Raw genomic sequence first — 13,708 nt, 5'->3', positions numbered from 1 at the left:
CCCTGGTGGAGTGGGACCTAATGTTAGCAGGTACCGGTTTCCTATGATGCGTGTAGCAGAAACGTATGCAATGCCCTATCCATTTAGAAATGGTCTGTTTTGAGATAGCTTTTCCTTGTGATCCTGCAGCATAGGCTACAAAGAGCTGGTCAGATTTTCTGAAAGCCTTAGTTTTATCCAAGTAATAACGTAATTGCCTGTGAATGTCCAAAGAGTGCAGGAGTCTTTCTCCTTTGTTCTGGGGATTTGGGAAAAAGGTGGGCAAATGAATGGTTTGGTTTAGGGCCACACTGGATACCACCTTTGGCTTAAAGGAAGGGTTAGTTCATAGAGAGACTCTGTCTTGATGAAAAATGAAGAAAGGCTCCACTGCCATTACTGCCAGTAGCTCTGAGACTCTTCTAGCTGAGGTTATTGCTAGTAGCAGGGCAGTTTTCCATGAAAGAAATTTTAAATCAGCTGAAAAAGCTGGTTAAAAGGGCGGCAGTGTAAGCTTTTCCAGAACAAAGTTGAGATCCCAAGTAGGTGTTGGTGCTCTCCTGGGCAGTCTTATGTTCTTAGCCCCTCTGAGGTACTGTCTTAGGAGTGGATGTGAGAATAAAGGAGGATCCGTGTTGTAATGAGCTGAAATTGCTGAGGCGTGGCTCTTAAAAGATGAAAAGGAAAGTCCTTTGTGCAACATCCCAGTTAAATATTGTAGAATCTGAGGAATGTTTGGATCAAGGGGATTTTGGCCTTTAGCCTGGTTCCAGGCGCAAAATCTTTTCCATTTGTCTGAATAGGTTTTCCTGGTGCTGGGCCTCCTGGCCTCCATAATGACATCCATATCAGCTTTGGATAGAGGTGTTGGCTGGTTGTTTAGGTAATTTTACATGCAGCCAGGTTTAAAGTCTTGGGCTGGCTGTGTAGAATCTGATTGTCTCGCTGGGTGAGCAGGTGAGGAATTTGTGGTAAAATCCATGGTGGGCCGTGGGCCATGTTTCTTAGAACTGGATACCAATGCTGGCGTGGCCAGTCTGGTGCAATGAGTATCACTGTGGCCTCTCTAGTCTGACTTTCAGCAATACCTTTGCTAGAAGAGGCAGTGGAGGAAAGGCATACACTGTTAATGTTTTCCAACTGAATGAGAGGGCGTCCACTTTCCAAGCTTGTGGATGGAATGTCCTTGTGGAAAATTTTTGAAGTTGGTAGTTTTGGGGGCTGGCAAACAGATCTATGTCTGGGCGTCCCCATTTTTGAGCTATCATTGCAAATACTTGTGGATCTAGTTTCCACTCGTGTGGATCCATGATGTTTCTGCTTAGGTCGTTTGCCAATGTGTTTTTCTTTCCTGGCAGGAATTGTGCTTGTAATTGAACCTGGTAAGACAGTGCTGTGTTCCACAAGGTCATTGCTTGCCTGCATAGAGGGTAGGAATGTGTGCCCCCTTACTTGTTTATGTACCACATTACCGTGGTATTGTCCGTCTTTATTATTAGTTGTCCTGGGTGTAAGAGGTCCTTCTGTACTGCTAGCATTTCTTTTTGATTGATATGCAGATGCCTTAGATCTGTAGTCCATTTGCCCTGAATGCACTGTCCTGCCATGTGTGCTCCCCAGGCATAGTCCGATGTATCTGTAATCATAGTTTGCCTGGCTGTGGGTAAGGTGAAAGGCTGACCCTTGTAGAGGTGACATGCCTGTGCCCACCACAGAAACTCCTGATGAAGGCAGTGAATGAGTGGTATTATTGTTTCTAAGCTGTGGCTGTGCTGAGTCCATACGCTTTTCAGGTACCATTGTAATTTCCTCATATGCAGTTTTGCAAATACTATTAGTAGTATGCAAGATGCCATGAATCCCAAGGCCTGCAGAATTTTTCTTGCAGGGAGTTGGGTCTTTGTTGCCATTATTTTGAAATATTGAGTCAGCTGTTGTTGCTTGTCTGGCGTGAGATAAGCCATCTGGACTGTTGTATTCAAGCTGGCACCCAGGAATATTATGTTTTGTGGGGGCACTAGTTTTGATTTCTTTTCATTTACTGTGTACCCTAGGCAACTTAGAAGGTGTTTGACAAATGCCAGATGTTTTAAAAGAATGTCCTTGCTTACTGCTTGAATAAGGCAGTCGTCCAGGTATGGGTATATTTGAATTCCTCTTTGTCTGCAGTATGCAATTACTGGTGCCAGGCATTTTGTGAAGACCATGGGCGCAGTAGATAAGCCAAAGGGCAGTGCAGAGAATTGATAATGCGTTGAACCTGCAATGAAGCGGAGGTATCTTCTGCAATTTTGTCTGACAGGGACATGCAGGTATGCCTCCTTGAGGTCCAACGTTACTAGCCAAGCATTCTTGCCCAGCATGGGAAGAAGCTGCTGTAGTGTTAGCATCTTGAATTTTGGTACTTGCAGATAGGTGTTCAGAATTGAAAGATCCAGAATGGGTCTCCATGCTTTGTCTTTTCTTGGGACTAGAAAGAGTCTTGAGTAAAATTCTTGTCCTTGCTCCTGTGTAGGTACCTGTTGAATGGCTCTCATGTCCATGAGAGCTGTAATTTGTTTTTGTGCCTCTGCCCATTGATTTGGTGGCAGGTTTGGCATTCCTTTTATCCTTGGCAAGGTATGAAAGTGGAATCTGTATCCTTGTGAGACTATGTTTAGGATCCATTTGTATTTTGTGATGATGTGCCAGTTGTCTGCAAAAAATGCTAATTTTCCTCCCAAGGGAGCTGCCAGGAGAGATTTGCTTGGTAGTTTGAGGATTGAGTCATTGTGTTTGTCTTCTGCTAGCTTGGGCCCTGTCTTCTCCTCCTTTCTGGGTAGCAGTACCCCATTGGCTCGGTTTGTAAGGGCCTTGTGACTGACCTCTGCCCCTTGGGCGTCTGTATTTGCCCCTCTGTGATCTGTCGGAAGCTGGAAAGGACCAGTTTTTTTGTTGGCCAATTTCTGCTGAAACGAGGGGGTTGTACCTGTACAAAATCCTTGACCATCTGCATAGACTTTGCCTTATCCTCCATTTTCTTTAAAACCTCTTCTGCTTTGACACCAAATACATCCTGCTGTAAAGGTGCATCCAATAACTTTGCTGTAACATGACCAGGTAGAGTTTGTATTGACTTTTTCTGACATCGGCTGAGGCAAGAAAGAGTCCCCAACGGGGTACTTAGCTTTTTAGAAGTCTTCGAAGTAGTATTCGGTAGTAGTAATCTCTGGATCTGACCGACCGTCACTTGCGAACAGCTTCTGCTTCAGGCGCCACGCAGCAAGAAAGACTGAGGAAAATGGCGTCGGCTGATGCCTTTATACCCGAAGACCAGCAGAGATGACGTCGGGTGGAGTGCGACATCAGCGAGCGGACCCAGACTTTGGAATCCGGCCGACCGAAGGGCTGCCTGACGACAGGACAACCCATTTGTTATGACTGCAGATGCATCCATGAAGGACATCAGCTGCTCTACAGGAAGCTTCCAATGAATCAAATCCACATTGTAAAGTATATGTTTGCCCACCTATTCAACTGCATGCAACAGATCCTGCATTTCCTTGAATTCAGACTGTTCAGTATGTGTGCTCATTTTTTGTTTTAATTGAGACATTAGGAATTGCTGATATTTCAGCATGTGAAACTGACAATTTAATGCTCTCATAGCCAGAGTTGCTGAGGTGTATATTTTCTTTCCCCATCTATCTAGGGCTCTGGAATCCCTTTCAGAGGGCACAGGATTTTTAGCCATAGAAGCTTTAGCCCCATTGGGACCCTGGGAAATTGTTTCTGTGTCAGCCACAGGGCTTTTATAAAGGAATCTGTTTGAGTCAGGTACTCTGTAGTATCTGTCTGGCTTGGCTGGAGCAGGAGGTAGAGAGTCTGGATTTAGACTCCAAGTAAACATCATCCACAATATCTAAAACTGGAGAGATAGCAAGTGGTCTGTGCTGGGGTAAGTAAAAGGAACTCTCTGAGCCTTTTCTTAGAATCAGAGTAGTCCTGGCCTTCCCAGTGGAAATGTTCCCTCATGGTATGTAAAGTTTCCCCAAAGGAGTAGTCTTCAGGAGGAGATGCTGAGGGAATAGAGTCTTCAGCATCAGAGTCTTCATAAGGGGGAAAAGTGTAATCCTGAAGAATCTGAGGAAATTGAAACCTGGTCAGAGGAAGCATAATCCTCCTCTTGTCTTGGTCTTTTATCTGGAGGGGGATGGGAACCCCTGATTAGGATAATCAAATCTTCAGCCATCTTAAGCATCTGTTTCTTAGGCATGGGGCCTTGAACTGTAGACTGATGTACAGTCTTTTTTGGTTTTAAAGGAGTTTTAAGCTTAGCATAAGATTTAATGGTGAGTGTAGTGGGTCTGAAGACCCCTTCTGCAACCGAAGGTGTTTCCACTGCACCGGGGTCTCCTCCTGCTCCGGTGTCGGAAAGGCCTAATGAAGATGGCTGCGTCGACCTAGTACACTCCGCTTGAGAATCCGCAGCTGTCTGGGGTTCCAATTCTGTGGTCGTCAGGGGCTGCGTAGGCACCTCACTGAAAACCGGAGAACCGGCGACAGGAACAGCAGAGGCCTCGGAGTCTGGCTTGTTCCTAGGCTGCCTGTCCTTATCCTTGCGTTTTTTATGCATGCCGGTCGTCGGCTGCTCCGACGGCATGATATAATTAAATTGCCTACCAAAGTAATGTCGTGCGAAGTTAAAACGGCGTTTGATAGTTCGTTTATTAAACCTAGCACAAAACCGACAACCTGTGACGTCGTGGTCTGGGCCTAGGCAAGGAATACAATAAGAATGGAAGTCCTTATGAGGTATTTGCTTCCCACAAGAAATGCAATTGTTAACTTTTTCTGACATCGGACTGAGGCAAGAAAAGGTTCCCCAACGGGGTACTTAGCTTTATTGAAGACTTCGGACTGAAATTCTAATCGAAAATCTCAGGTGTCGGCCGACCGGCACTTGCGAACTGCTTCTGCTTCGGGCACCACGTGGCAAGAAAGACTGAAGAAAATGGCGTCGGATGCCTCGTATATACCCCTGGCGCACTGACGTCAGGGAAGAAGCGACAGCAACTGACGCTGGACCAAGACTTTGGAACTCAGGCCGACTGCGGGACTGCCTGACGGCAGGATAACCCAAGTGTGATGACTGCAGCAGGGTAACACGATGAACATCATCTGTTATGCTACTTTTATTGAATTACTCACGTCTTTTCCTAAAAGATGGTAATGACTCAGTCTTGCATTACACCTGCACCAGGAATGTAATGAATGTCTACTCAACAGGTTATGTGCAGCAATTATCACCTTTATCTGAGCATGCAGAACACTACAGTAATGAAATGTAAGCCATTATCACATTATTAATTTACAATATGTGCAACTACAGTACAACACTGAGTCATTACCACGTCAGGTAACACTGTAGCAATAAGCGCAGGTACAGTACAACACTGAGTCATTATCACTTGTCAGTAAAACTCTCAGCAGCTGTATCTTGTTATTCACATTACTAAAAGTCATTATCACATTGATGAATGCACATGCCTGAATCTGCTTTCTGTCAATGTGGAGTCATGCACAAGTCCACCCCCCCCCCAAAAGTTTCTTTCTTTCATTATGGGTAAATACCTTTGCTAGGGAACCCATCAATGTGCTAAGTAATCCCTCATTTTGAAGATTGTATTAGTATTTACAACATGGTAAAAGAAATGCCGTACACATACACAAATATCATAGTTTTTTAGGACTTGGGTTATGAAAATTATGATTTTGTTTTCATATTTTGGTAAATAACTTTGCTAGGGAGCATATAATTGTGCCAAATGATACCTCATTTTGAAGACAGTGTTAATCCTTACAACATGATAAAGGAACTGTGTCTGTATGTTGTACAGATGTACAGATATCAAAGTTTATTTAGGACTTAGGTTAAGGTAATTATGAGTTTGTTCATATTTTGGTAAATAACTTTGCAAGGGAGCATGTCAATGTCCCAAGTAATAACTAATTTTGAACACAGTATTACTCCTTACAACATGGTAAAAGAACCCTCTGTGTATGCTGTACACATGTACAGATATCACAGTTTGCTTAGTCTTGTAGAATTATGAAAATTATACATTTGCAATATTTCTCATTATTATCCCCATATTTTGGCAAGGGAGCATGGTGACAACACAAATGCTGTATCATTCTGAAGCTGACACTGATATGTAGTCACTGTCTGTTACAGGTGATGAGATATTATGCCTTGTTTATTTATCAATTATGAAAAATATAATCATGTTTCTGTGAATATCTCTGTAAAGGAGCATCACACAGTAATGGTTAAGGTATCATTTTAAAGCTGACATTCATACAAACAAATTAATTACAAATTGTATGGGTCTACATGGTACATTCAACAAGATATGGTGATTTGTTTTACCAAAAAGGTAAGCAATATGCACAACATCAGCATTCATTGGCAAATATTTAATAATAACTTAGATATGCACTATCAACATTTACACTGTTGGAAAGGTCAGTGTCTGCTGAACAACTTTCACATTTACATGTTTAGTCTAGCTCTTATGGTTAAAGTGTTATGAAGATTTGTTTTCTGTATGGTATTACAAATGGATTATCTGAAAATGAGCTCAGGCTGCACTTTTGTTCCTATGGTGGAAGTAAGCAGGCAGCATTTTCTGAGCTGCTCTGGAGTGAACGAGTTAAACAGGAAGCAAAAAAAAAAAATGGTAGAGCAAGGAGAATTTAATCTTTCCAAAGGAAATCTAGGATTGGAACTGATCAAAGAACTCACCTGCTATGGAACATGTAACAAATTTTCAGTGGCAAAATAATAAATTGGAGATGGCTTGTGTTATTCTCTCATTTAAAGGCCAAGCTCCAGTTCAAGCTTTTAATACGGGAAGAAAACTACTCTCCGCCCTGCACCAGGTTATTAACATTTGTTGAGCAGAGTAGTGGTATGATCCAAGATTTACAAACTGGAGTCACAGCAATTTGTGAACAGAGTATTAAATATTTTAGGTTCATAGGTAAGTACTATGCTATCTGCCCGAGGGCATCTGTAAGCCTAGTCAGAATGTGTTGGCTTTCGCTGCCCCCTTAGATTAGTTCTCTGTGCCTCTGTCTAGCAGAGCCATTAGCTCCCTGGGCATCTGTCCAGCAGAGCCACTACAGTGATCCCTGGAGTAAATTTTCTGTTTCCCATCCACTTGTCAATGTTTCTCTTGAAGAGTGCTAGTGAGAGGCTCTGCCTAATGTAGATTGGAATCCTGTTCCAAAGCATGGGGAGTCTCTGGGACAGGAATCTATCCCCCCAGCACATCCTATTTAAGAAAAACACTAAATGTAGTACAGAGTAAAGATCTCCAATATGAGTCAAAAGAATCAGCAGAAGATTAGATTATAATATGTGTACTTATAAGGGATGATAGCTCCAATGTGTGACACTAACTCTGACATATGCCTTCTCTTCTGTCTTCTTTCTTTCTGGGCAGATGCACTCACAAAGTGTAGCTATAACAGGTCATATTATAGGGGGGGTTGGTAAAGTGCCCACAAGTGTCTGTTTTATAAAGGAAAGTTAGCACTTCTTTGGAATTCTGGCTGAAAGAAGCATCTGTCTGTTGCTAATTTCTGAACACTTAGAATATGACTATGGCAATGCTCACTACAATGAACATAAAAATATACCTGCTCATTGCATCAGCTGAGCTAAGAAATGGCCCTGCTGATGGGATCACTGGTTGGACTACATCTTCACACCCAGTTCTGACTCGGCTTTTTTTTTCTGCAAGATCCCGCACTCGAGGATACCGACCTTCAGTATTGAAACATGGCATACTGTAATGTCCCAATTACACAATTACTGCACAGGGACAGTATTATTAACTGCTAACAAAGCTTCATCATGCAGTTTTGGGCTAAATTCTCTTTAACCATCATTTGTCTCCTGTGTCACCCTAAGCAAATCACTTAGCCAGACAGTGCTCACAAGGTCATGACTGAAAAGTAGCATGCATAACTATCAGGTTTACCCAGTTGAAAAAAATGCATGGGATCCCCTTAGCATGCCAACTAGCCCCCATGACAGTAGTAATGAAGATTTGACACTTGCATTACTAACAAAGTAATGTGCACACCTGCTTTACATGGAAAGCCAAAAGTAAAGTCTTGCAGAAAAGATACCCATAGAGAGGGATGATGTGAGGGTATTCCTGATCCAGACAAAGTTTCTCTCATAGATCAAAAGATACACTAAAATATATCCATTAAATCTAACAGTGAGGGCACAATCTGATAAGTCCTTTGTTGGCAGAAATCACAAGGAGCAACCACCATAGTGGAATATAAGCGAAAGGATCTCACATGCATAAAGTTCAGATACCTGTGCTTTGAAGTAAAGACTTCTCAAACACAGCCTGACCCCACCAAGTTCAGCTGGAGAAAAAAAGGCTTGGTGAAGGTGGGATCAAGTGGTCATCTTCCTGTGAAAAGGACTGGCAACAATCTTCCTTCTGCAGTGACCAAGTAAAATTTTTTTCCTGTTTTCATAACACACAACATAACCAAAACAAATTAAATTTAAGGAAAAAACTGACTTAAAAGGATAGAAAAATGTGGAGACAAGCTGGAGATACCTCATGCCATTAAATAATGATAATTTTAAGATGCTCAGAAAAATATGTCCACCCAGCTCCATGCTGCACAGGGATGAAACCCTAACTGCCGCACACCTGATGCAGGTTCTGTTAGAAGAATGGCCGCAGGAGGGATTGGGCTGGCTATTAAAGGGGTTGGGTAGGGAGCACGGCAATGATCAGCCAATATCATCTCACCCATTCTGCGGGCAGGGAGGCAGATCTTGCATACTACTTGGAGGACACCTAGAGGGAACACTGGATTTTGTACCCACACAAGTCTACTTTATATATGCTGCATAGCAGTGTGCTATGCAGCCAGGGAGGTCATGTGTAGTAGCACGTATGTACTGACTGACCAGGAGCATCCATGCAGCTCAAGTGAGTCACCACGGGTATAGGGATCCAGGGCATTTAAGAGGAAAGACCAAAATTTCCTGTAGACTGGTCAACTCTCATCTCTCTCTCTCTATATATATATATGGAGGAAAAAACTAGCTATTAGGCTCTCCTATGGGGAATAAATGGACTACAGGGTTCATGCCACAGTACAGGTGCCTGACTCTCACCCCCAGAAGAGGAGAAATGCATGGATCAACTGAATGACTGTAGTGGAGCCTTGGGGCAAGATCCCATACTTGGGGGAGGGTGGAACATACCACAGTAAACTTTCCTAAGGATGTTAGTGTTTACACAAGAAGAGTTCTACAATGTAAGCACATGGAACAGCTGTACAGAATGAAATGATTCAGGAACAATGTATATTACAAATCATGACAGACAATCTCAATACACATCACAACAATGCACAGTATACTGCAAAAAGCAATTCTAGGAGTCAAATGTTTCTGCCCTTCTCACTCAACAAATGGAGATAAAACACAATGGACAAGCATATTGTGTTGACATTGCAAGGTACCACTACAGTAATGACTACAACACTGAATCTTCGTTTGCAGCAGAGCCACAGCAGCTTCTGAACAACTTCAGAGTACCCTGCTGTTTCTATTTTCAAATCAGCACTGAAATCACTCCCGCCAAGAAAGACAATTGATTAACAACATTAGAAAGCACTAACCGTATATAACTGCACTCCTAGCAGTGCTCTCTAGTTGCTGCCATTCTATCACGCGTTTCTCACTTAACAAGTCAACACACTCAATGATGTATCCATTCACTGAAAAACGTGGAGCCTTCCATTCCAGCAACAGATGTGTGTTATTTGAAGTCACATTAAAATGTGGAACACCTGGTAGCACTGAAACAAAAATGTAAAAAAATAATTTGCAGTGGCAGAAATTCCTAAACATAATACTACAAACCTAACTAGTAGAAATTCTCTGCCCAATGAATGTTAATCTAGGTAAGGTCTACTGCACCGCTTTTTGGTGGCTTACATTAAAAACTACACCAATTCTTTCTGAACATCTAAAGCACTTCCTTAAAAACACAGTGAAAATACAACAGGGGAAATGAAACTTGCAATCCAGAATCTCCATGAACTAACAGCAACACACAGTTAAGTTACATGCAAGTTAAAGATTAAAAGGGGAAAACATTGACATGACATGGGACTTAACCTTTGTTCAAGCAGCAGGTAACACTGTTTCAAGACTGAAGCTAATAGGCATTAAGCTCAAATGGAAAACTTTGTGCTACTGCAGACTTTTCTGGGAGAGGACTTTCCATGTCATGTACTTACAAAGGCAAGAACTGTACACAAAGATTATGTGATCAGATACAAATTCCAAATCCACAGCTACAGGAAAGGACAGCAGCTATTACTCGGAAGTCCAGTGATGGTTTAATTTTTGCCAGAGTATGAACAGTTGTCAAGGTGACTCCTCAGTCTGTGGTCCAATACCTTAGTAGCAACAGAAGAGCTCCACTGCACAGTACATATGAAATGTATGCCACTTGGTTTGTAATATGCATCGACCTTTTGTGTGAGCAAGGAGGAGGTGCTCCATTGTAAATCATGTTCCACAACTCTGAGAATAAAAAGTACTACCACAGTTCCAGAAGGGTTTATGTGAAGACCCTGCCCCTCAGGTGTCCATCTTCCATGAAAAATGCAGATGAATTGTGAGGTCTTTAACCTATTCACAAAATGTACATTGTCAGGAAGAGTGAGATTCTGTTGTAAGAAGAGAAGGTTCACATCAAGATTGGGAGGAACAGTTCAGTACTCTAGAACCTGATGCCAAAAAATCAAAGACCAAAAGAAGGTCTAAGAATGCATGATGGCTCTGAAACCATGACCACCCAAGGCACTCCATAACCAGGGATGATCCTTGACTGTCAGTATTGAATTCTGATCTAATTAAGAAAACCCTCTTAAGCTGAGATAAGAGAAGCCTTCTCCTAGTACATGAAGACCAACTGGGCCTACAATCAATGGTGTGCCTAAGCCAGGGATGCTAAAACTGACTCCTTTAAACATGTCTTTGGGGCAACTCATTTTTGGAAGGACAACACAAGGAGTTATTTTGTGAAAAAGTCCTGTACTACCGCTAGCATTGCATTATACACTTAGAGCAGAGAAGCCAAACAGGTGGTGCTTTGTACTTAAAGTCCACTCAGAAGGAACTACAGGAATGAACTGAAGGAATCTTAAATTAAGATCCCATACACTGTTGTGCCAAAAGACATCCATCATCCACGAAAAAATGAACGAACCTCCTCAGCAGATTTAGACACTGATGTGCCAAAAAGGCAATCAACTGCATTCAGTTATATCATATTGGTGCCACACACAGCAAATGTGCAACTTCTTGGGGAGCCGTCAACTAGAACTTAAAATACCAGTTATACTTGCTCAATCTCTTGATGTTGAGGATGGGATGGAATTCATCCCATCTGCTGTGGAATGAAGAGACAAGGGTAAAACCCATTAACTTCTTCTGAATATGCGACTGTCTTGACAGCCCCATTAAAAAGGGGAGTCTTGGTTTGTCCCAAGAGGTCTGTATTGATGGAATGGACACTGAGTGGTGCTTTCCTGTAGGACTTAAGAGCTCCAACTTCTGGCCAGCTGCTGACATGCTGAGAGAACACCGATCTTTTGAGAAGGCCCTCTGTGTGAGGCAAACTCTGAACCCCCTCCGCCATGAACAGTCTTGGGGGGGGGGCAGTCAAGACTGAAACTAGCTGGTTGGTGAAGTCATCCTCCTGGGGAAAGCACAGTTGTGTACACTTACCATAAATGTAGATGTTCAAGTGTATTCACTGTTGCAGTCATCACAGTTGGGTTATCCTGCCATGGGTAGCCCTCAGTCGGCCCGAATACCTGAGGCTTAGTATTTCTGTGTCAGTTGCCGTCGTTGGAGTACTGACGTCAGGTCGTCACTGGTATAAAGTCAGGCAGCTGACACCATTACATCAGTTTTTCTTGTCCCAACTGTCAGGAGCCCCCCCAATAGGGAGCCAAGTTCTGGTGGAGGAACACCACCAGTAGAAAGTAAATATCAAGTAATCCCTGCTGAGAAAGAGGATGGGAGAAAGAATGTTTGAGAGGAAAGACAAAGGGGATGGAGGGTGGGAAACCATGACTGCAACAGCGAATACACTCGAACATCTACATTTATGGCAAGTGTACACAACTGTGCTATGTTCTTCATGTTTCACTGCTGCAGTGATCACACTTGGGTTGAATACCAAAGTTGAGGAATTGGGTGGAGGCAGTCAGGAAGACTGCAGATTGGCCAGGATGCCTTGCAGTACTACAGTGGTAAAGTCTGCCCTGGATTTGGAGAAGATACGCAGGTGGTAATGCTTAGTAACGGTATGGACAGAAGTCCATGTTGCAGCCTCCAGGATATCTATGGTAGGGACCCCTCTGAGGAAGGCTGCAGACGTGGAGGCTGCCCTGGTGGAATGTGTCCTGATCTCCTTTGGGGGTGGTTTTCCATGTTGCTTGTAGCAGAAATGGATGCAGTGGGCTATCCATTTGGAGACTGTCTGTTTGGAAATGGCCTTGCCCTCTGCCCCTGGTGCGAAGCTGACTAACAGCTGGTCAGTTTTTCTAAAGGATTTAGTCCTGTCAAGGTAGAATCTGAGTTGCCTGTGCACATCAAGGGAGTGTAAGAGCCTTTCACCTTTGTTTTATGGATTAAGGAAAAAGGTGGGCAAGTGGATGGATTGGTTAAGAGCCACACTGGACACCACTTTAGGCATGAAGGATGGGTTAGTCCTGAGGGAGACCTTGTCAGCATGGAATATGATGAAAGACTCTACAGCCATGAGTGCTTGCAGCTCTGACACTGTTCTAGCTGAAGTGATGGCTAGAAGCAAGGCTGCTTTCCAGGAAAGGAATTTCAATTCTGCTGAAGCTGCTGGTTCAAAAGGGGGTAGGATGAGCTTTTCCAACACAAAGTTAAGGCCACAAGTAGGGGTAGAGTCCCTTCTGGGTGGCCTTAAGTTATTGACCCCACTAAGGAACGGCTTGATGAGAGAGTGTGAGAAGAGGGGTGGCTCTGAGTTGTTATGTGCAGAGATGGCAGAGGCATGAATTTCAATAGAAGAGAAGGATAGACCTCTGTGCAGTAGGTCTGGTAGGTAATCCAGGATGAGAGGAAGGAAGGGCTGAGCTGGTGTAGCCCCTTTAGTCTAGATCCAGATACAAAACCTCTTCCACTTGCTAGCATAATATTTTCTAGTGCTGGGGTGTCTGGCTTCTCAAATGACTTCCAGGACTTGATTGCTTAGGCCGGCAACCTGAGAAGTCAGGGAATAACCCAAGCTACCAGGTTCAGTGTGTTCAAATGCAGATGGATGAATTCTCCATTCTGCCGGGTCAAGAGTGTTGGTATCTGAGGCAAATGCCAAGGTGGTAAGGGTGACAGGCTGCACAATAGGGGGTACCAGTGCTGGCACGGCCTGTCTGGGGTAATCAGGACTGCTCTTGGTTTTTCCGCTCTTATTTTGAGCAGAACCCTTGGGAGGAGTGGCAGGGGAGGGAATGCATAAATTGAGAGGTTGACCCATGAGAAGGACAGAGCATCTACTTTCCAGGCCTTGCTGTGCCGTGTCCTGGTGCAAAATCTGCTGAGCTGATGATTGTCGTGGGAGACAAAGAGGTCTACCTTCGGGGTGCC

The 13,708-nt window shown here is 43.4% G+C and overlaps 1 protein-coding gene across 1 annotated transcript in view; it reads right to left on the bottom strand.

Moving 5' to 3' along the window:
• Positions 1–13,708, bottom strand: part of LOC122795556 (interleukin-6 receptor subunit beta-like) — a 1,057,822-nt gene that overhangs the window by 421,367 nt on the left and 622,747 nt on the right. The window contains exon 9 of the mRNA XM_044063785.1: positions 9,691–9,870. Within this exon, the coding sequence (XP_043919720.1) occupies positions 9,691–9,870 (180 nt within the window). The remainder of the gene's footprint in view (positions 1–9,690; positions 9,871–13,708) is intronic.

This window comes from Protopterus annectens, chromosome 2.part2 (assembly GCF_019279795.1).
Source record: "Protopterus annectens isolate FY-2018-M chromosome 2.part2, PAN1.0, whole genome shotgun sequence".
NCBI lineage: Eukaryota > Metazoa > Chordata > Ceratodontiformes > Protopteridae > Protopterus > Protopterus annectens.
The sequence above is the reverse complement of the archived record's forward strand: the minus strand, read 5'-3'. Positions and strand labels throughout refer to the sequence as shown.